Source organism: Dendrobates tinctorius, unplaced genomic scaffold (genome assembly GCF_039654945.1).
Source record: "Dendrobates tinctorius isolate UK_male_01 unplaced genomic scaffold, ASM3965494v1 ptg000308l, whole genome shotgun sequence".
Classification (NCBI taxonomy): domain Eukaryota; kingdom Metazoa; phylum Chordata; class Amphibia; order Anura; family Dendrobatidae; genus Dendrobates; species Dendrobates tinctorius.
The window spans coordinates 971,392-991,711 of NW_027361975.1; the positions used below are offsets into that span (position 1 = coordinate 971,392).

At 42.3% G+C, this 20,320-nt stretch overlaps 1 protein-coding gene across 4 annotated transcripts in view; it reads left to right on the forward strand.

Annotated features, from left to right (window-relative positions):
- LOC141073605 (oocyte zinc finger protein XlCOF7.1-like) overlaps nucleotides 1–20,320 on the forward strand; it is a 91,702-nt gene that overhangs the window by 17,220 nt on the left and 54,162 nt on the right. For all 4 annotated transcript variants that reach the window (XR_012227016.1, XR_012227017.1, XM_073560899.1 and 1 more), the window contains exons 2-4: nucleotides 8,216–8,337; nucleotides 8,415–8,597; nucleotides 9,659–9,779. Coding sequence is in view for 2 of the 4 variants with exons in the window: in XM_073560899.1 (XP_073417000.1) it covers nucleotides 8,260–8,337; nucleotides 8,415–8,597; nucleotides 9,659–9,779 (382 nt within the window). In the remaining 2 variants the exon portion in view is untranslated. The remainder of the gene's footprint in view (nucleotides 1–8,215; nucleotides 8,338–8,414; nucleotides 8,598–9,658; nucleotides 9,780–20,320) is intronic.

Below are 20,320 nucleotides of genomic sequence, written 5' to 3' on the forward strand. Positions count from 1 at the left end.
CGCTCATAGCAATCCGGCACTGACAACCATAGAGGTTTCCAGGAGACCTCGGGTTGTCATGCCGACACATTGGTGACCCGTGATCACGTGACACGGGTCACCGGTGTGCGTATTTCCGGCCCGATGGCCAGAAGCGCCATTCGTACAATTCAGTATGTACTGTAAATGTTTTCATAATAATCTGGGAGAGTTATGAAATGTCCTAGAAATGTCTGTTATGTTCCTGATCTGAGCTCTTAGTTGAGATGAATCTGTGCTGCCCTTTATGTACATGCTCAGTAGTGATCAGTGCTGTGGGGTCAGGGAAATGTCCTATAAATGTCTGTTCTGTCCCTGATCTCGGCTCTTAGTTGAGATGAATCTGTGCTGCCCTTTATGTACATGCTCAGTAGTGATCAGTGCTGTGGAGTCAGGGAAATGTCCTATAAATCAGGGCTGTGGAGTCGGTAAGCCACAGTTGCGACTCCGACTCCTGGATTTTATCAGGCTCCGGCTCCTTCATAAATGGCCAATTCATAACAACAAATTTACTGTTGTAAAATATTAAACATCGTGCTTATTCAGTTTCTCACCATCATATAAGTAATCAGACCACTTAGAGCAAAAACTACATTTATTAGAATACAATTAGAATATAGCAAATACAGTTTAGAAAAGTTTATAAAAGTTAAGTAAATATGCAATAAACACTTTTATGCAGTTAATAAGAAGAAATCTATAAATTTGTCCTCAGAAAAAGTATTGACTCTGTCAGATCCTCCTTCATGGATGTCCTCAAATCTGATCTAATTATTTTGAGAGCAGAGAACAACCTCTCTACACTAACTTGTGTTGGTGGCAAAGCAGTAACCACTTGGGCAACATCTCTGACAATGTCAGGATACAGAGGAATCGCTTGTTGCACTGTTATTTTTGATGAACTGTCAAATTTCTCAATTTCTTTTAGTGCACATGAAAAATTCTGCTGAAATGTACTGGCTGTGTTTCTTGATGGGGATGACTCTTCTATGCGGGAACGCTTTGCACGGTCCTTGTGATCCAAATATTTTTCGAAATTAAATTCTTCATCAGTTGATGATGAGGGTGAAGATGTGGCAGGACGACCAAATTCTTCTTGTTCCTCCTGACTGTTCTGCAACCCTTTCATCCTTACTGCTATTTCAAGCAGAGCTTCTTTTCCTTTACTTAGCTGTTGATCATCTAGAAGAATCCGATGCATTGGGTCTGCATAAACAGCTGCCAAAAGAATGTTATTTTGTAATAGTAGCTCCTCTCTCCGTTTCATTGATGTAGCAATGCCACTTGCAATTAACCCTCCTCTTTGGGACAGGCAAAACATCAGGTTCTTCCACTCCTTTAAGAAAATACCTGGAGTTAAGTCCTCTGCTTGTAATTTTTTAGTCACTGTAAATGGGTGCTCTAGCAATTTTTTCAGCTCAGTCACCTGATTCCACTGACTTTCATTTAGCGTCAGTTGAGGTTTAGCCATGTCTACAAGAAAGGTTTTCAGTTCAACCAAGCGCTGAATCATTAAGTAAGTACTGCCCCATCGTGTGGCTTGATCAATAATTGCCCCTTTTCCAGCACGTCTCTTCAAAATTGAGTCAACTTTAGGGGTTCTGGCAACAGTAGCCAATTTTCTCACCTTGCCAATCAGTGCAGCAGCATGTCCTTCTTGCAGACTGTGTCTTATAGCCAGCTGTAGCATATGCACAACACAGTGCATGTGATGAATGAAAGAACATATTGACACAGTTTCAACAAGATCATCTAAACTATCATGTTGCTGTTCATCTGAAGCAACTTCAGTTTGCTCCTCAGTTACAATACTGTGTTCCTCTATTTCAAACATTTCTGTGTCTGTGGACCCAGAATGTTCTTCTAGCTGCTGGTCACCATCATTACTCTCATTCATTAGCTTAATAGTACTTATCATATTTGAAGCATTGTCAGTTACGACAGAAAGAACTTGCTCTTTTTTAAGTTCATAGTCTTGCAGAACCTTTTCCACCAAGACCTGGAGAAACTCACTGGTGTGATGAGCTTTGGTGTCTTTTACTGCCAATGTCTTGGTAAATATTTCATTTTTGTCACAAACAAATCGGACATTGATGGCAAAATAGTTCACTCTGTGACGTGTGCAGGCATCCATTTTAAGAAACAGAAAGCGTCTCTTGAGAGTTTTTTTAAGTTCTTCCTTTTGTTTAAAAGCTTCTTCGATTACTAATTTTCTAATACTCTCTCTCTCCAGAGAAACACCAAGCTTGCGGGCCATTTCCCCATTCAGACACACAAAAGCTGGTTGTGAAAATAATGAAATAGGCACACTATCCTTTACAACAAGCTCTATGATCTGTTTTTTAAATGTATCTACTGTCATTGTCACAGTAACTTTGTCACTGACAAAATATCTTGCAACTGATGGCTGCAAAGTTCTCTGCTCCTTTGTTTGGCTGGAAGAGCTGGGCACTGGTTCATTGGTTTGGATGCAGTCTTACTCATCCACTGCTTTCAGTACTTCTGGATGAAAGCGCTGTAAATGTCTCTTTAGATTAGAAGCTCTGGTAGGAGCATTTTTATCTTTGCCTGAATATGCACTCATCTTGGCTTCACAGCATTTGTTTTCCTCTGGATCATTTGTCATACACTGACAGACATAATGTTTTCTATCTTGAGTGATGGTGAAATGTTTAAATACAGCTGATTTAATGTGATGCTTCTTTGACATTTTCAGGTTTTTAATTCTGCATTCACAATCCAAATGACAATTGTTTTTCCTAAAAACAATTGTACAAAATTATTGCCAGGTCGTACAACTGATATAGTGGTCAGTAATACTGTTATTATTCCTCATGTACTCACAGTTAACTGATGCAAAGTTTGTTGAAAGGATAAAACTTCTTACAGTTTTCCTCTTCTGAGTAGCAGGCAGCTGTGAGATGCTTGGAAAACGCACACCTAGTATGATCTAGTCTAGAGGAGGAGCTTTACTACTAAGAATTTGCAACACATTTTCACTTTCAGTTTCATACATTGTAAGTAGGGGGGTTGGGGCAGCATGCGGTTAACCAAGTAAAAGATTAGATAAGGGCAGTGGAGAACAGTGACACACAAGAAGTAAGAAATGTCTCTATCTCCAGCAGAACTGCTTATCACTGTTGTTCATAGTTTGATAGAACATATATATTTGAGTAACATTTATAAAATTCATATGAAAGTTCAATTATGAAATATTAATACATTTTTTTTAAAGCTGGAGTCGGTACATTTCTACCGACTCCGACTCCAACCAAAACTAACTCCGACTCCACAGCCCTGCTATAAATGTCTGTTCTGTCCCTGATCTCGGCTCTTAGTTGAGATGAATCTGTGCTGCCCTTTATGTACATGCTCAGTAGTGATCAGTGCTGTGGAGTCAGGGAAATGTCCTATAAATGTCTGTTCTGTCCCTGATCTCGGCTCTTAGTTGAGATGAATCTGTGCTGCCCTTTATGTACATTCTCAGTAGTGATCAGTGCTGTGGAGTCAGGGAAATGTCCTATAAATGTCTGTTCTGTCCAGGGCTGTGGAGTCGGAGTTAGTTTTGGTCGGAGTCGGTAGAAATGTACCGACTCCGATTCCAGCTTTAAAAAAAATGTATTAATATTTCATAATTGAACTTTCATATGAATTTTATAAATGTTACTCAAATATATATGTTCTATCAAACTATGAACAACAGTGATAAGCAGTTCTGCTGGAGATAGAGACATTTCTTACTTCTTGTGTGTCACTGTTCTCCACTGCCCTTATCTAATCTTATACTTGGTTAACCTCATGCTGCCCCAACCCCCCTACTTACAATGTATGAAACTGAAAGTGAAAATGTGTTGCAAATTCTTAGTAGTAAAGCTCCTCCTCTAGACTAGATCATACTAGGTGTGCATCTTCCAAGCATCTCACAGCTGCCTGCTACTCAGAAGAGGAAGACTGTAAGAAGTATTATCCTTTCAACAAACTTTGCATCAGTTAACTGTGAGTACATGAGGAATAATAACAGTATTACTGACCACTATATCAGTTGTACGACCTGGCAATAATTTTGTACAATTGTTTTTAGGAAAAACAATTGTCATTTGGATTGTGAATGCAGAATTAAAAACCTGAGAATGTCAAAGAAGCATCACATTAAATCAGCTGTATTTGAACATTTCACCATCACTCAAGATAGAAAACATTATGTCTGTCAGTGTATGACAAATGATCCAGACGAAAACAAATGCTGTGAAGCCAAGATGAGTGCATATTCAGGCAAAGATAAAAATGCTCCTACCAGAGCTTCTAATCTAAAGAGACATTTACAGCGCTTTCATCCAGAAGTACTGAAAGCAGTGGATGAGAAAGACTGCATCCAAACCAGTGCCCAGCTCTTCCAGCCAAACAAAGGAGCAGAGAACTTTGCAGCCATCAGTTGCAAGATATTTTGTCAGTGACAAAGTCACTGTGACAATGACAGTAGATACATTTAAAAAACAGATCATAGAGCTTGTTGTAAAGGATAGTGTGCCTATTTCATTATTTTCACGACCAGCTTTTATGTGTCTGAATGGGGAAATGGCCTGCAAGCTTGGTGTTTCTCTGGAGAGAGAGAGTATTAGAAAATTAGTAATCGAAGAAGCTTTTAAACAAAAGGAAGAATTTAAAAAAACTCTCAAGGGACGCTTTCTGTTTCTTAAAATGGATGCCTGCACACGTCACAGAGTGAACTATTTTGCCATCAATGTCCGATTTGTTTGTGACAAAAATGAAATAGTTACCAAGACATTGGCAGTAAAAGACACCAAAGCTCATCACACCAGTGAGTTTCTCCAGGTCTTGGTGGAAAAGGTTCTGCAAGACTATGAACTTAAAAAAGAGCAAGTTCTTTCTGTCGTAACTGACAATGCTTCAAATATGATAAGTACTATTAAGCTAATGAATGAGAGTAATGATGGTGACCAGCAGCTAGAAGAACATTCTGGGTCCACAAGACACAGAAATGTTTGAAATAGAGGAACACAGTATTGTAACTGAGGAGCAAACTGAAGTTGCTTCAGATGAACAGCAACATGATAGTTTAGATGATCTTGTTGAAACTGTGTCAATATGTTCTTTCATTCATCACATGCGCTGTGTTGTGCATACGCTACAGCTGGTTATAAGAGACAGTCTGCAAGAAGGACATGCTGCTGCACTGATTGGCAAGGTGAGAAAATTGGCTACTGTTGCCAGAACCCCTAAAGTTGACTCAATTTTGAAGAGACGTGCTGGAAAAGGGGCAATTATTGATCAAGCCACACGATGGGGCAGTACTTAATGATTCAGCGCTTGGTTGAACTGAAAACCTTTCTTGTAGACATGGCTAACCCTCAACTGACGCTAAATGAAAGTCAGTGGAATCGGGTGACTGAGCTGGAAAAATTGCTAGAGCACCCATTTACAGTGACTAAAAAATTACAAGCAGAGGACTTAACTCCAGGTATTTTCTTAAAGGAGTGGAAGAACCTGATGTTTTGCCTGTCCCAAAGAGGAGGGTTAATTGCAAGTGGCATTGCTACATCAATGAAACGGAGAGAGGAGCTACTATTACAAAATAACATTCTTTTGGCAGCTGTTTATGTAGACCCAATGCATCGGATTCTTCTAGATGATCAACAGCTAAGTAAAGGAAAAGAAGCTCTGCTTGAAATAGCAGTAAGGATGAAAGGGTTGCAGAACAGTCAGGAGGAACAAGAAGAATTTGGTCATCCTGCCACATCTTCACCCTCATCATCAACTGATGAAGAATTTAATTTCGAAAAATATTTGGATCACAAGGACCGTGCAAAGCGTTCCCGCATAGAAGAAGAGTCATCCCCATCAAGGAACACAGCCAGTACATTTCAGCAGAATTTTTCATGTGCACTAAAAGAAATTGAGAAATTTGACAGTTCATCAAAAATAACAGTGCAACAAGCGATTCCTCTGTATCCTGACATTGTCAGAGATGTTGCCCAAGTGGTTACTGCTTTGCCACCAACACAAGTTAGTGTAGAGAGGTTGTTCTCTGCTCTCAAAATAATTAGATCAGATTTGAGGACATCCATGAAGGAGGATCTAACAGAGGCAATACTTTTTCTGAGGACAAATTTATAGATTTCTTCTTATTAACTGCATAAAAGTGTTTATTGCATATTTACTTAACTTTTATAAACTTTTCTAAACTGTATTTGCTATATTCTAATTGTATTCTAATAAATGTAGTTTTTGCTCTAAGTGGTCTGATTACTTATATTATGGTGAGAAACTGAATAAGCACGATGTTTAATATTTTACAACAGTAAATTTGTTGTTATGAATTGGCCATTTATGAAGGAGCCGGAGCCTGATAAAATCCAGGAGTCGGAGTTGCAACTGTGGCTTACCGACTCCACAGCCCTGGTTCTGTCCCTGATCTCGGCTTTTAGTTGAGATGAATCTGTGCTGCCCTTTATGTACATGCTCAGTAGTGATCAGTGCTGTGGGGTCAGGGAAATGTCCTATAAATGTCTGTTCTGTCCCTGATCTCGGCTCTTAGTTGAGATCAATCTGTGCTGCCCTTTATGTACATGCTCAGTAGTGATCAGTGCTGTGGAGTCAGGGAAATGTCCTATAAATGTCTGTTCTGTCCCTGATCTCGGCTTTTAGTTGAGATAAATCTGTGCTGTCCTTTATGTACATGCTCAGTAGTGAGTCAGGGAAATGTCCTTTAAATGTCTGTTCTGTTCCTGATCTCAGCTTTTAGTTGAGATCAATCTGTGCTGCCCTTTATGTAGTGATCAGTGCTGTGGGGTCAGGGAAATGTCCTATAAATGTCTGTTCTGTCCCTGATCTCGGCTCTTAGTTGAGATCAATCTGTGCTGCCCTTTATGTACATGCTCAGTAGTGATCAGTGCTGTGGGGTCAGGGAAATGTCCTATAAATGTCTGTTCTGTCCCTGATCTCGGCTTTTAGTTGAGATCAATCTGTGCTGTCCTTTATGTACATGCTCAGTGGTGAGGTAGTGCTTGGAAGTCGGGATCAGGAAAATTGAGGAGTTGGAGGGTTGTCTTACTGACTCCACATCCCTGGTCAAGGCAACAAGACATTTTATCTATTTGTTTTTTTTCTCTTTTAAAGTACCCTTTGGCTAAAGGAGATCAAAAGTGGCACAACCCCCTCTAAACGTTTACCACAAAATGACAACTAGTGTTTAATAATTGTGTCTGCACAATTACACCTGGGGTGTTGCTGTAAGAAACAAATCACACCTAGCAGTGAAGGCTATAATGCAAAAAAAAAAAAAATCCCCAAAAAACATGCTTTGAGAATTGCGTCGTTTTTGAAATCTGAAGCATGGCAATTCTTTCAGTGTTTTTCTCCTATAGAAAGCAATGTAAGAAGCAAAAATGTAATAGTGTATTTCTTTGCGTTTTGGTGTATAAAACTAACTTTGTTTTGTACACAGCCTTTTTAGTGCCAAGAGAGCAGTCTAACAGTTAATGGTGAGGGACATCTGGGGAGATACTTTTGTGGCCTTTGTCTGACTGCAGCTAAATTGCTACTTTTGTATTAGAGGAAACCTGGCACCAGTTTTATACCTTTTATAAACCATGCACATCACATTTTAAAAGCATGTAAACGGGGTTGCTGTATCCCCTTCATATCTTCATAGGTGCCCTTGCATACCTCTTGAAAAAGTGTTTAATTCATATCCTAGCTGCATGCAGACTGCGCAGTTCAGTCCAATGGGTGACTCCCAAATGCGATCAGCGCCACCCCAGTCCCTTCAAATGCTGCCTCTTCTATCTGGATGGAAGTGGATAATGTCTCAGTCATCCACACAGTGCTAGTAGGTTTGCAGCTGTGGAGTGGAATTTGAGGCCAGCAGAGTTAAAGGGGTTGTGCATTACTAGGACAACCCCTTGTTGATCAAAATGTTTGACCCTGTATAAATAATTAGATATTGAGAAGAAATGGTATAGCGCATGCAAAATCTATAATAAGGCATGTAAGATGGGAGTGATGGATGCTAAAGTGTAGTTAGTCATGGCTGTGATGTCTTCTCCAGGACCATGGTTTAATATGAATTAGCTTTCTAGAAGAGGAGGCCATTAACAGCCACTATTGGGATATTAGTGTTTGAATTGTGCATCTTTGTAGATTTTACTGAAAGGTCATCTAAACGTTAAATTTACAGTCAACGTGAAAAGGGTGCCGAAAATCTTTTGATGACATTTGAAGATGGACAAAGGCAGAAGCCACTTGACTAAAAAAATCTTAAATCTCACTTTGGAGATCATCTACTTTCTGACTGGAGAGGTGAGGAATCTACATCTTGCAATAATTATCACAGTAAAGGAACCCCTAACAACTCTGATGTTTGTCCTCTTATTTAGGATTATGGACCTTTGAAGAAGTCTGGTCTCTGCACAACACCCAAAAACTCTCCCAGTACATCGGGATGTGGCGACACTCAAAACCCTTCCATGATGCCATTACCTCATTCAAAGTTTCGAAAAGAGCAGGAGAACGTGATTCTAGACCTCACAAATCAAATCATTGAACTTCTGACTGGAGAGGTGAGCGCTCCTGGAAATATTGGTCAAATAATACATACCGTATATATTCGTGTATAAGCCGCCCCCCCTAATTTTGCCACAAAAAAACTGGGAAAACTTATTGACTCTTATAAGCCTAGGGTGGAAAATGCAGAAGCTACTGGTAAATTTAAAAAATAAAAATAGATATCTATAAAAGTAAAATTAATTGAGGCATCAGTAGGTTAAATGTTTTTGAATATCCATATTGAATCAGGCGCCCCATAAGATGATACATACAAAATACACTCCATATAAGGCTGCAGAAAGGTTAATAATAGCCCCATAAGATGCTCCATAGAATAATACGCCGCATATGCTGCTCCATATAGGTTATGGCCCCATAAGATGCTCCATAGATTATGCCCCATATGCTGCCCCATAAGATGCTCCATAGAATAGGCCCCATATGCTGCTGCCGCTGCAAATAAAAAAAAAAATGACATACTCACCTCTTGTCGCTGGGGGCCAGGTGCCGGTGTCCTGAGCAGGCGGGGACACTGGCGCACTATAGGGGGCAGGTGCTGGTGTCACTGCTGGCTCAGGGCCCCGGCACCTGAGATATTCACCTGTCCACGGTCCACCGCTGTGCACCGCTCTGTCTTCCGGGTCCCTCTGTCAGTGACTGTTCAGGCAGAGGGCGCAGCGCTCACTAACCACGTCATCGCGCCCTCAGACCTGAACATCACAGCCAGAGGATGCGAAGGACAGAGCGGCGCGCAGTGGTGGAGCCGGGGATAGGTGAATATCGCATATACTTACCCCCTTCTGGCACGGTCTCTGCAGCCCCCCAGCTTCTCCCACAGTCTTGGCATATATGTGCATATTCATGACTTTAATGAGCGGTACCACGTGACCGCTGAAGGAAAGAGCCTGAGACTGTGGGAGGGGGGCGGCTGCAGAGACATATATGACTCGCGTATAAACCGAGAGGGGGACTTTCAGCCCCCAAAAATTGGCTGAAAATCTCGGCTTATATCTGAGTCTATACGGTAAATCCCCAATAGAAACTGTATGGATGTTAATGTATCCCTGTTTGTCAGATTCCTGCAAGGTGTCAGGACGTCGCTGTCTATTTCTCCATGGAGGAGTGGGAGTATTTGGAAAACCATAAGGATCTTTACAAGGATGTTATGGAGAATCATCAGCCCATCACAACACTTGGTAAGACAAAGTTCCACCATCATCCTGGGCATGGCGTTAGGAAATCATTTGTGTACAGTGTTGGGGTGAATTTTCTGTAGCTGTTTGATTTCTTTTATCATTATCTCATTGTAAATCAATTGGAATTGATTGATTTGCAACAACACATTTAGCTTGAGAAAGGCCAAGATAAAATTGGGTTTGACAGCACAACAGAATAATTGTTTATGGTCGACCCAGATTGTTGGGATTTAGATGACTGTTAGTTTTGCTGGAAATGTTTATTAAGAGTTGGCTTGACAGTAGTATGACTAGAAACTGTTTAATTCAGGATTAAAGCCTATCAAAATTAAAGTGAACATGTTACCAGGTTTTCCAAGTATAAAACATGGCCATCACCTTATGGCTCATTTTACAGTATTCTAAGTAAGCTGTATGTAAGTCCCCAACCACCTCTGCATAGTAATAAAAAAAATTACCCCCATATTGTGAGGTCCGGCGTCTTCGGCGCCTCCTCCTACCGATCATGTGGATGACACACTCCACGTCATCCACTTAGTGTCCACCAATCGCACTCCTGGACAGGCGTACTTTGCTTTACCCTCAGCGGGGCAGAACAAAGTACTGTAATGCGCCAGATTTATATCTCGGTCATTGGCGCCATTTCACCTCTCCCGGTTCGTGCACACTACAGTACTTTGATCTGCCCTCACTAGGAACGAAGTACACGTGTAGGAGTGTGATTGGGGGACATTGGAATTACGTAGGACCCTTCATCCACATGCAGCAGGGTAGTAGGACTGCACTTGAGACAAGGAAGGAGGTGCCGAAGCAAGGACTGTACATTGGACTGGACCGCATTGTAGGGGGGTACAATAAAAGGTATTTTTTGTGCTATGCACAGGGGTTTGGAGACTTGTATACAGCTTACTAGAATACTGTAAAAGAGACTTTAAAGGTGGTGGCTGTACTTTTTATAGGGAAATCCTAATGACAGGTTCCCTTTAATCCTTTAATACACTGACTTTTGTATACCCTATTAAAGGGGTTGTCCACTACTTGGACAATCTCTTCTTAAATGCTTTAGTCCCCTGAGTAAAACCAGAAAAGATTATACTCTGCTCCAGCACCCACGCCATTATAACATTGTTGAAGCCTGGTCTGCCAACGCACATCATAGGCTATGACGCTCACGTGACATAACAATTAGTGGCCACTAATGGATTCTGCTTTATTCACGCTACCCTCAGATCATGCTCAGATGTCAGGGGGAATTGTGAGCAATAACGCTTGTTAGCAGCCATTGACATGCTGCTGCACTTGCATGAAATACCATCATGATGTGAGCACCATGATGACCTTTTAGTTTATTTGGGGGACCACAGCATTTAAAGAGTTTTCCAAGTAGTGGTCAACCTTTTTTTTTTTTTCCTTAATTATTGCCTGGCTCAGTGCCAACCTGCATCTTCATAAAGATGGGAAAATATCTTAATTCAGCTTTTTTTTTTTTTTTTTTTATCAAAGTTTTAAAGAGCAAAAAAAAATTCAGACCCTTGTTTACAAAAGTGTGACGTGTGTTTTTCCCTTTTTTTTTTTTTTTTTTATGTATACTATATTTCTATAAAAGCATAGCCTCAATTTTTGGGAATTGAGGCATTTTCTTTTGATGTTACACAAGGGATTACATTAAGGATAGCAGTTACACACTTAGGAAAAGGAAAAACAGAGAACCTGAGTTTATGCTAGTTTATAAAGGTAATAAATTTTATTCAGCATATTAAAAAACCGTCATAAACATGCAAAAAACACTTATTTAGAATTTATATGGCAGAGACAAATATAGAAAATCTAAACATCAATAAGTGACTTTTTTTACCCTAGATCATGAGTACCCTGCTTCCATATTCATACATGTGGGGTATAAGAAAAATATATAAATAGCGCTTGTAACGTGATTCCCAATTATTGGCTGCTAAAGTAAAACAAAAAGCCAGCATACTTTTTACACTGGTCCTATGCAGTAATCAGGGCAAACCAAAAAAGTAGGGATCCATCGAGTTAATAAGGGCCAAAGGTAGCATTGAGGTAAATAGCAAGTGGCATTTCTCAATAATTACCCGTCATGTCTGAGTGGTCGGCGCAGGAGACCCGGTCCCCGACGTACGTTTCGCTACAGATTTCCTTCCTCGGGGGCGTGGCTTAACAGATCCCGTGTCCCATGTATATATCCGGTTCAACTAATCATGTGGCCAATTATGCGTCACCAGTTTTTACGTTTTGTCAACTAAAAACTATCACCTTATTCAGCGCCTGTGCGGCGTTCCATAAATGGTTATTTATCCCCCTGTACACCCACCAAAAATCTTTTAGTTCTCCCGTGCTGTATGTTGATATTATCGGTCCGTTCTGGGCTGTCTATCACTCATCCTGGCTGCTGCTTGCATCCTCCTACTTTGACAGGTGAAGTCCCACGCCTGTGCAAAGAAATTGCCGGCTCCCGCTTACTCAGAATGCTCGGTCCTACTGTGGGTAGAGCCGAAAACATCAGTGCACATGCGCCAGCACTTGTCTTTCTGGCTCATGTACCGGAACTATTTTGCTGCCATTGTTCGCATGCGCACTGATGTTTTCGGCTCTGCCCACAGTGGGGAAGAGTCGGCGATTTCGTCTGGCTATGTGGATGACGCAGGAGGCTTTATTCACGTCCATCAAAGCAGGAGGACGGCGAGCAGTACATGAGAGATGGGATAGAGAGCCCAGAATGGACGCCTCTCAAACAGGACCGACAGGATTAAGATACAGCGTGGGAGAACTTTAAAAGGTTTTTGGGTGGTATACAGGGGAACTTAGGGGGTTATATAAACCATTTATGGAATGCAGCACAGTTGCTGAATAAGGTGATTGTTTTTGTTGGCACATGGCAAAACTGATGATAGGTTCCATTTAAACAGAATCTGTCTGTAGGATCAATCCTCCTAAGCCGCCTGTATGGGCATGTAGGTCATAGAAAGCTGAATAAAACTACCTTGATATCTGCAATGCAGTGTCTTATTCAGGAGAGATCCATGTTTTTTACGTGTAAATGAGCTGTTCAGGACTGTGGGCCCGACACTGATCTGCATGAGAATCTGCCGCCAGAAGTTTTTTTTTAATTAAGAGAGCATTACATAAGTGAGAATCCTAGAATGTTAGAGTTGGAAGGGACCTCCCAGGATCATCGTGTCCAGCCCCGTCCTCAATGCGGGATTCACTAATCCATCTCGGACAGATGTCTTTTCAGCCTCTGTTTGACGAATTCCATTGAAGGAAAACTCGCCACTCATAACTAAGACAGAACAGTAGAACTGAACTTTGTCTCATATCAAACATGTTAGCAGCAGGGCTGTGGAGGTGGAGTCGGTATAAAATGGACCAACTTCTACAATATATAATAAATTGGGTACAGTAGAACAATGCAGGATGTGCTGTAAATGTTTTCATAAGAATTCTGGAAAGTTCTATAATCCTATAAATGTTTGTTCTATTCCTGATCTAAGGATCTCATCTTTTAGTTGAGATGAATCTGTGCTGCATGTTATGTACATGCTCAGTAGTGATCAGTGCTGTGGGGTCAGGAGTCAGGGAAATGTCCTATAAATGTCTGTTCTGTCCCTGATCTCGGCTTTTAGCTGAGATGAATCTATGCTGCCCTTTATGTACATGCTCAGTAGTGATCAGTGCTGTGGAGTCAGGGAAATGTCCTATAAATGTCTGTTCTGTCCCTGATCTCGGCTCTTAGTTGAGATGAATCTGTGCTGCCCTTTATGTACATGCTCAGTAGTGATCAGTGCTGTGGAGTCAGGGAAATGTCCTATAAATGTCTGTTCTGTCCCTGATCTCGGCTTTTAGCTGAGATGAATCTGTGCTGCCCTTTATGTACATGCTCAGTAGTGATCAGTGCTGTGGAGTCAGGGAAATGTCCTATAAATGTCTGTTCTGTCCCTGATCTCGGCTCTTAGTTGAGATGAATCTGTGCTGCCCTTTATGTACATGCTCAGTAGTGATCAGTGCTGTGGAGTCAGGGAAATGTCCTATAAATGTCTGTTCTGTCCCTGATCTCGGCTTTTAGTTGAGATGAATCTGTGCTGCCCTTTATGTACATGCACAGTAGTGATCAGTGCTGTGGAGTCAGGGAAATGTCTGTTCTGTTCCTGATCTGGGCTCTTAGTTGAGATGAATCTGCTACCCTTTATGTTCATGCTCAGTAGTGAGGCAGTGCTGTGGAGTCAGGGAAATCTTTATACATAAAACTGAATGTATCACCAACCAATCACGAAGCATCTTTCATTTCACCAGAGCTGTTCAAAAGAAGCTGAGTTGTGATTGGTTGCTATGAGCAAGTTTTCCCACTTGACAACACCTCAGCAGACACTGACATGGTGGGAGAAATCTAGCATCCCTGGGAACATAAGCTCCCAGCCATTGTCTTCACTCCAGAAAGGAGCAGCGAGCACGTGACAGAAATGAATCCGCCCTCCCGTGCCCATATACCCATCACACATCCTCCATACCAAACCGTCAAAGTGTGAAAAAATGGATCCGTTCCAGATTTGCAAAAAACTGATGCATCGGATCCGGTTTTTGGATGGATCCGTCGCAGCAGCCAGTGTATGAGATTTAAAGGAACAGAACTCTTGAAAAGGGGGGAGAGAGAGACCCCAGGGTCTCATTGGTATGGAAGTTAGGGCAAATCCACACTGCGCTTTGATACTGACCCCAGCCCTTTCTTAAAGGGATCTCCGGTATGGAAGTCAGGGCATTTGCCTTCAAATTCTCTGGTACTGACCCCAGGCTCTTAAAGGGATCTCCTGTATGGAAGATGGGGCAAATCCCTCAGCGCTCTGATTCTGACCCCAGAGTTCTATTAAAGGGATCCTTGGTATGCAAGTAAGGGCAAATCCACTCAGCGCTCTGGTCCTGATCCCAGGCCTCTCTTAAAGGGATCCCCGGTATGGAAGTTAGGACCGTTCCACTCAGCATTCTGGTCCTCAGACTGACGGGATGATGTGGGATATTAGGGGTAGTAGTCCGGTGGTTCTGGTTGACTGGGTGATGTGGGATATTAGTGCTAGTAGTCTGGTGGTTCTGGCGGACGGGATGATGTGGGATATTAGGGGTAGTAGTCCGGTGGCTGTGACGGGATGATGTGTGGGATATTAGTGGTAATTGTCCGGTGGCTCTGGTTGATGGGATGATGTGGGATATTAGTGCTAGTAGTCTGGTGGCTCTGGTTGATGGGATGATGTGGGATATTAGGGGTAGTAGTCCGGTGGCTGTGACGGGATGATGTGTGGGATATTAGTGGTAATTGTCCGGTGGCTCTGGTTGATGGGATGATGTGGGATATTAGTGCTAGTAGTCTGGTGGCTCTGGTTGATGGGATGATGTGGGATATTAGGGGTAGTAGTCCGGTGGCTTTGACGGGATGATGTGGGATATTGGGGGTAGTAGTCCGGTGGCAATGGCTGACGAGATGATGTGGGATATTATGGTGAATATGGCTATACGGAGTGGGTGGGGCTCTACACTCAGCTTTATAGATATAATCATTATAATTTGTTATAACTAACCGTAGTTAGTTACTGTGCCCAGGCAATGCCGGGATCTTCAGCTAGTGTCCAATAAACATCTGTTCTGTTCCTGATCTCGACTCTTAGTTGAGATGAATCTGTGCTGCCCTTTATATACATGCTCAGTAGTGACCAGTGCTGTGGGGTCAGGGAAATGTCCTATAAATGTCTGTTCTGTCCCTGATCTCGGCTCTTAGTTGAGATGAATCTGTGCTGCCCTTTATGTACATGCTCAGTAGTGATCAGTGCTGTGGAGTCAGGGAAATGTCCTATAAATGTCTGTTCTGTCCCTGATCTCGGCTTTTAGTTGAGATGAATCTGTGCTGCCCTTTATGTACATGCTCAGTAGTGACCAGTGCTGTGGGGTCAGGAGTCAGGGAAATGTTCTATAAGGTGTGTGCCCACGATGCGATTTTTAAGCGTTTTTGCCGCGATTTTCGGCGCGAAAGCGCGGCAAAAACGTTTAAAAATCGTGTACAGAATGCACCCCATGCATTCCGCACATGCTGTGCTAATGCGCTTTTTTCCGCGGCGGAAACGCATCACGGAAAAAAATCGCAGCATGCTCATTCTTTTGTGCAGAATTGCAAAGAATTGCCGCGATTCCACACCCATAGGAATGCATGAGAATCGCTTACTTCCCGCATGTGGCTATGCCCACCATGCGGGAAGTTAAGCGTCTCATGTGCGGTTGGTACCCACGGTGTGGAGGAGAGGAGACTGTCCTCCAGGCCCTGGGTACCATACCCCTGTGAAAAAAAGAATAAAAAATAAAAAATTGGGGTATATTTACCTTCCGACGTCCCGCGCTGCATTCCCAGACTAAGCATTCCCAGTAATGCCTTGCGGCAAGGTCCTGTGATGATGTAGTCTCGCGTGACTCTAGCGGTCTCGCAAGATCGCTATAGTAACGCGAGACCAACGTCATCACAGGTCTCGCAAGGCATTACTGGGAACGCTGAGGCCCGGGATGGCAGCGCGGGACTTCGGAAGATAAATATACCCCAATTTTTTTTATTTTTTTAGCATTTTATCTTTTACTATTGATGCCGCATAGGCGGCCTCAATAGTAAAAAGCTGGTCACACTTGTCAAACACTATGTTTGACGAGTGTGACCAACCTGTCAATCACTTTCCAACAGAATCGCGGTGAAATCGCATGGAAAAAATCGCGCGATTTCTGGGAAGGAGTCCGGTTTTCAGTGTGCGTTTTAACACGCAACGTGGGCACATAGCCTCAATGTCTGTTCTGTCCCTGATCTCGGCTTTTAGCTGAGATGAATCTGTGCTGCACTTTATGTACATGCTCAGTAGTGATCAGTAGAGTTGAGCGACTTTGGTCGGATCGGGTTTCGTGAAACCCGAATGAAACAAAATAAGTTTCAGATGAAACTCGTCCGACTAGAGCAAAACAAAGTCGGAGTTTCGTCCGACTTTTATTTCCCATTGACTTGCATTGGGGTCGGGTTTCGGACGAAACTCCGACTTTGTTTTGCTCTAGTCGGACGAGTTTCATCTGAAACTTATTTTGTTTCATTCGGGTTTCACGAAACCCGATCCGACCAAAGTCGCTCAACTCTAGTGATCAGTGCTGTGGGGTCAGGGAAATATTCTATAAATGTCTGTTCTGCCCCTGATCTCGGCTCTTAGCTGAGATGAATCTGTGCTGCACTTTATGTACATGCTCAGTAGTGATCAGTGCTGTGGAGTCAGGGAAATGTCCTATAAATGTCTGTCCTGTTCCTGATCTCGGCTTTTAGTTGAGATGAATCTGTGCTGCACTTTATGTACATGCTCAGTAGTGAGGCAGTGCTGTGGAGTCAGGGAAATGTCCTATAAATGTCTGTTCTGTTCCTGATCTCGCCTCTTAGTTGAGATGAATCTGTGCTGCCCTTTATGTACATGCTCAGTAGTGAGGCAGTGCTGTGGGGTCAGGGAAGTGTCCTATAAATGTCTGTTCTGTCCCTGATCTGGGCTCTTAGTTGAGATGAATCTGTGCTGCCCTTTATGTACATGCTCAGTAGTGACCAGTGCTGTGGAGTCAGGGAAATGTCCTATAAATGTCTGTTCTGTTCCTGATCTTGGCTTTTAGTTGAGATGAATCTGTGCTGCCCTTTATGTACATGCTCAGTAGTGAGGCAGGGAAATGTCCTATAAATGTTTGTTCTGTCCCTGATCTCGGCTTTTAGCTGAGATGAATCTGTGCTGCACTTTATGTACATGCTCAGTAGTGATCAGTGCTGTGGGGTCATGGAAATATTCTATAAATGTCTGTTCTGTCCCTGATCTCGGCTTTTAGCTGAGATTAATCTGTACTGCCCTTTATGTACATGCTCAGTAGTGATCAGTGCTGTGGGGTCAGGGAAATATTCTATAAATGTCTGTTCTGTCCCTGATCTCGGCTTTTAGCTGAGATGAATCTGTACTGCCCTTTATGTACATGCTCAGTAGTGATCAGTGCTGTGGAGTCAGGGAAATGTCCTATAAATGTCTGTTCTGTCCCTGATCTCGGCTCTTAGCTGAGATGAATCTGTGCTGCCCTTTATGTACATGCTCAGTAGTGAGGCAGGGAAATGTCCTATAAATGTTTGTTCTGTCCCTGATCTCGGCTTTTAGCTGAGATGAATCTGTGCTGCACTTTATGTACATGCTCAGTAGTGATCAGTGCTGTGGGGTCATGGAAATATTCTATAAATGTCTGTTCTGTCCCTGATCTCGGCTTTTAGCTGAGATGAATCTGTACTGCCCTTTATGTACATGCTCAGTAGTGATCAGTGCTGTGGGGTCAGGGAAATATTCTATAAATGTCTGTTCTGTCCCTGATCTCGGCTTTTAGCTGAGATGAATCTGTGCTGCACTTTATGTACATGCTCAGTAGTGAGGCAGTGCTGTGGAGTCAGGGAAATGTCCTATAAATGTCTGTTCTGTTCCTGATCTCGGCTCTTAGTTGAGATGAATCTGTGCTGCCCTTTATGTACATGCTCAGTAGTGAGGCAGTGCTGTGGGGTCAGGGAAGTGTCCTATAAATGTCTGTTCTGTCCCTGATCTGGGCTCTTAGTTGAGATGAATCTGTGCTGCCCTTTATGTACATGCTCAGTAGTGACCAGTGCTGTGGAGTCAGGGAAATGTCCTATAAATGTCTGTTCTGTTCCTGATCTTGGCTTTTAGTTGAGATGAATCTGTGCTGCTGTTACTGTTATTGTGAAAAGTTAAGCAAGTTAAAGATGAAATGATCTCTAAAAGGCCTAAAGTTATTTAAGATAACTTTGAAGATTACACATTTCCTTTTGCATTTTAAAAATTACAAAAAGGAAAATGTACTGATGCAAAAGTTTTGGTACCCTGCATGGTTATTACCTAGTAACACCCCGTTTTGAAAGTATCATGGCTTGTAAAGGCTTTTTTTTAGCTATCCAAGAGTCTTTAAATTCTTGTTTGAGGGATTTTCATCCATTCTTTCAGTTCTGTGAGATTCCTGGGTCGTCCTGCATGCACTGCTATTTTGAGGTTTTGACACAGATTTTCAATGATGGTCAGATCAGGGGACTGTGAGGATCATTGTAAAACCTTCAGCTTGTGACTTTTTGAGGTAGTCTATTGTGGATTTTCACGTGTGTTTATGATCATTATCCATTTGTAGAATTCACATCCTCTTTTCAACTTCAGCTTTTTTACAGATGGTATTATGTTTTCATCAAGAATTTGTATAAATTTCACTGAATCCATTCTTCCCTCTACCCATGAAATATTCCCTGAGCCAAAGCGCGATTGATTCAGCCCCACACTTCTTCTTTCCTTCTAGTTCTTTTATCCAGCCTCATGCTTAATGGTTAGTGAGATGTTCTTTTCCTGAAATTGAGTTCCCTTTTTTCTCCACACATACCTTTTGATGATTGTGGTTCTACCATTGCTCCCCAGCAACATGCCCGCTGTCTTGGGGTTATACTTGATTTAGAGCTTTTATTCACCTCCTATATCCAAGCACTCGCTCACTCTTCTTATCTGCACCTCAAAATCATTTCTAGAATTTGACCTTTTCTTACTTTTGATTCTGCAAAAACTCTTACTATTGCCCTTATTCATTATCGTTTGGACTATTGTAAATCTCCCCTCTCCAATCTGTTTTGAATGCTGCAGCCAGGAACATGTTCCTCACCAACCGTTTCACCGATGCCTCTAGCTTGTGCCAGTCATTGCACTGATTGCCCATCCACTGCAGAATTCAATATAAACTGATCGCTCTCACCCACAAAACACTCCACTGTTCAGCACCACCCTACATCTCCTCCCTCGTCTCAGTCTACCACCCTACTCGTGCCCTCTGTTCTGCTAATGACCTGAGGTTAACATCCTCAATCCTCCAAGACTTACGTGCTGTGCCACTACCCAGGATAATTCGATTAATCCCCAATACCCACAGTTTTAAGCGTGCCCTAGAAACACATTTCTTCAGACTGGCCTACCGCCTCAACACATTAAACTAACTATCTCTGTGTTGCATATATATATATATATATATATACACTCACTGGCCACTTTATTAGGTACACCTGTCCAACTGTGTGTTAAGACTTAATTTCTAATCAGCCAATCACATGGCGGCAACTCAGTGCATTTAGGCATGTAGACATGGTCAAGACAATCTCCTGCAGTTCAAACCGAGCATCAGTATGGGGAAGAAAGGTGATTTGAGTGCCTTTGAACGTGGCATGATTGTTGGTGCCAGAAGGGCTGGTCTGAGAATTTCAGAAACTGCTGATCTACTGGGATTTTCACGCACAACCATCTCTAGGGTTTACAGAGAATGGTCCGAAAAAGAAAAAAAATCCAGTGAGCGGCAGTTCTGTGGCCGGAAATGCCATGTTGATGCCAGAGGTCAGAGGAGAATGGGCAGACTGGTTCGAGCTGATAGAAAGGCAACAGTGACTCAAATTGCCACCCGTTACAACCAAG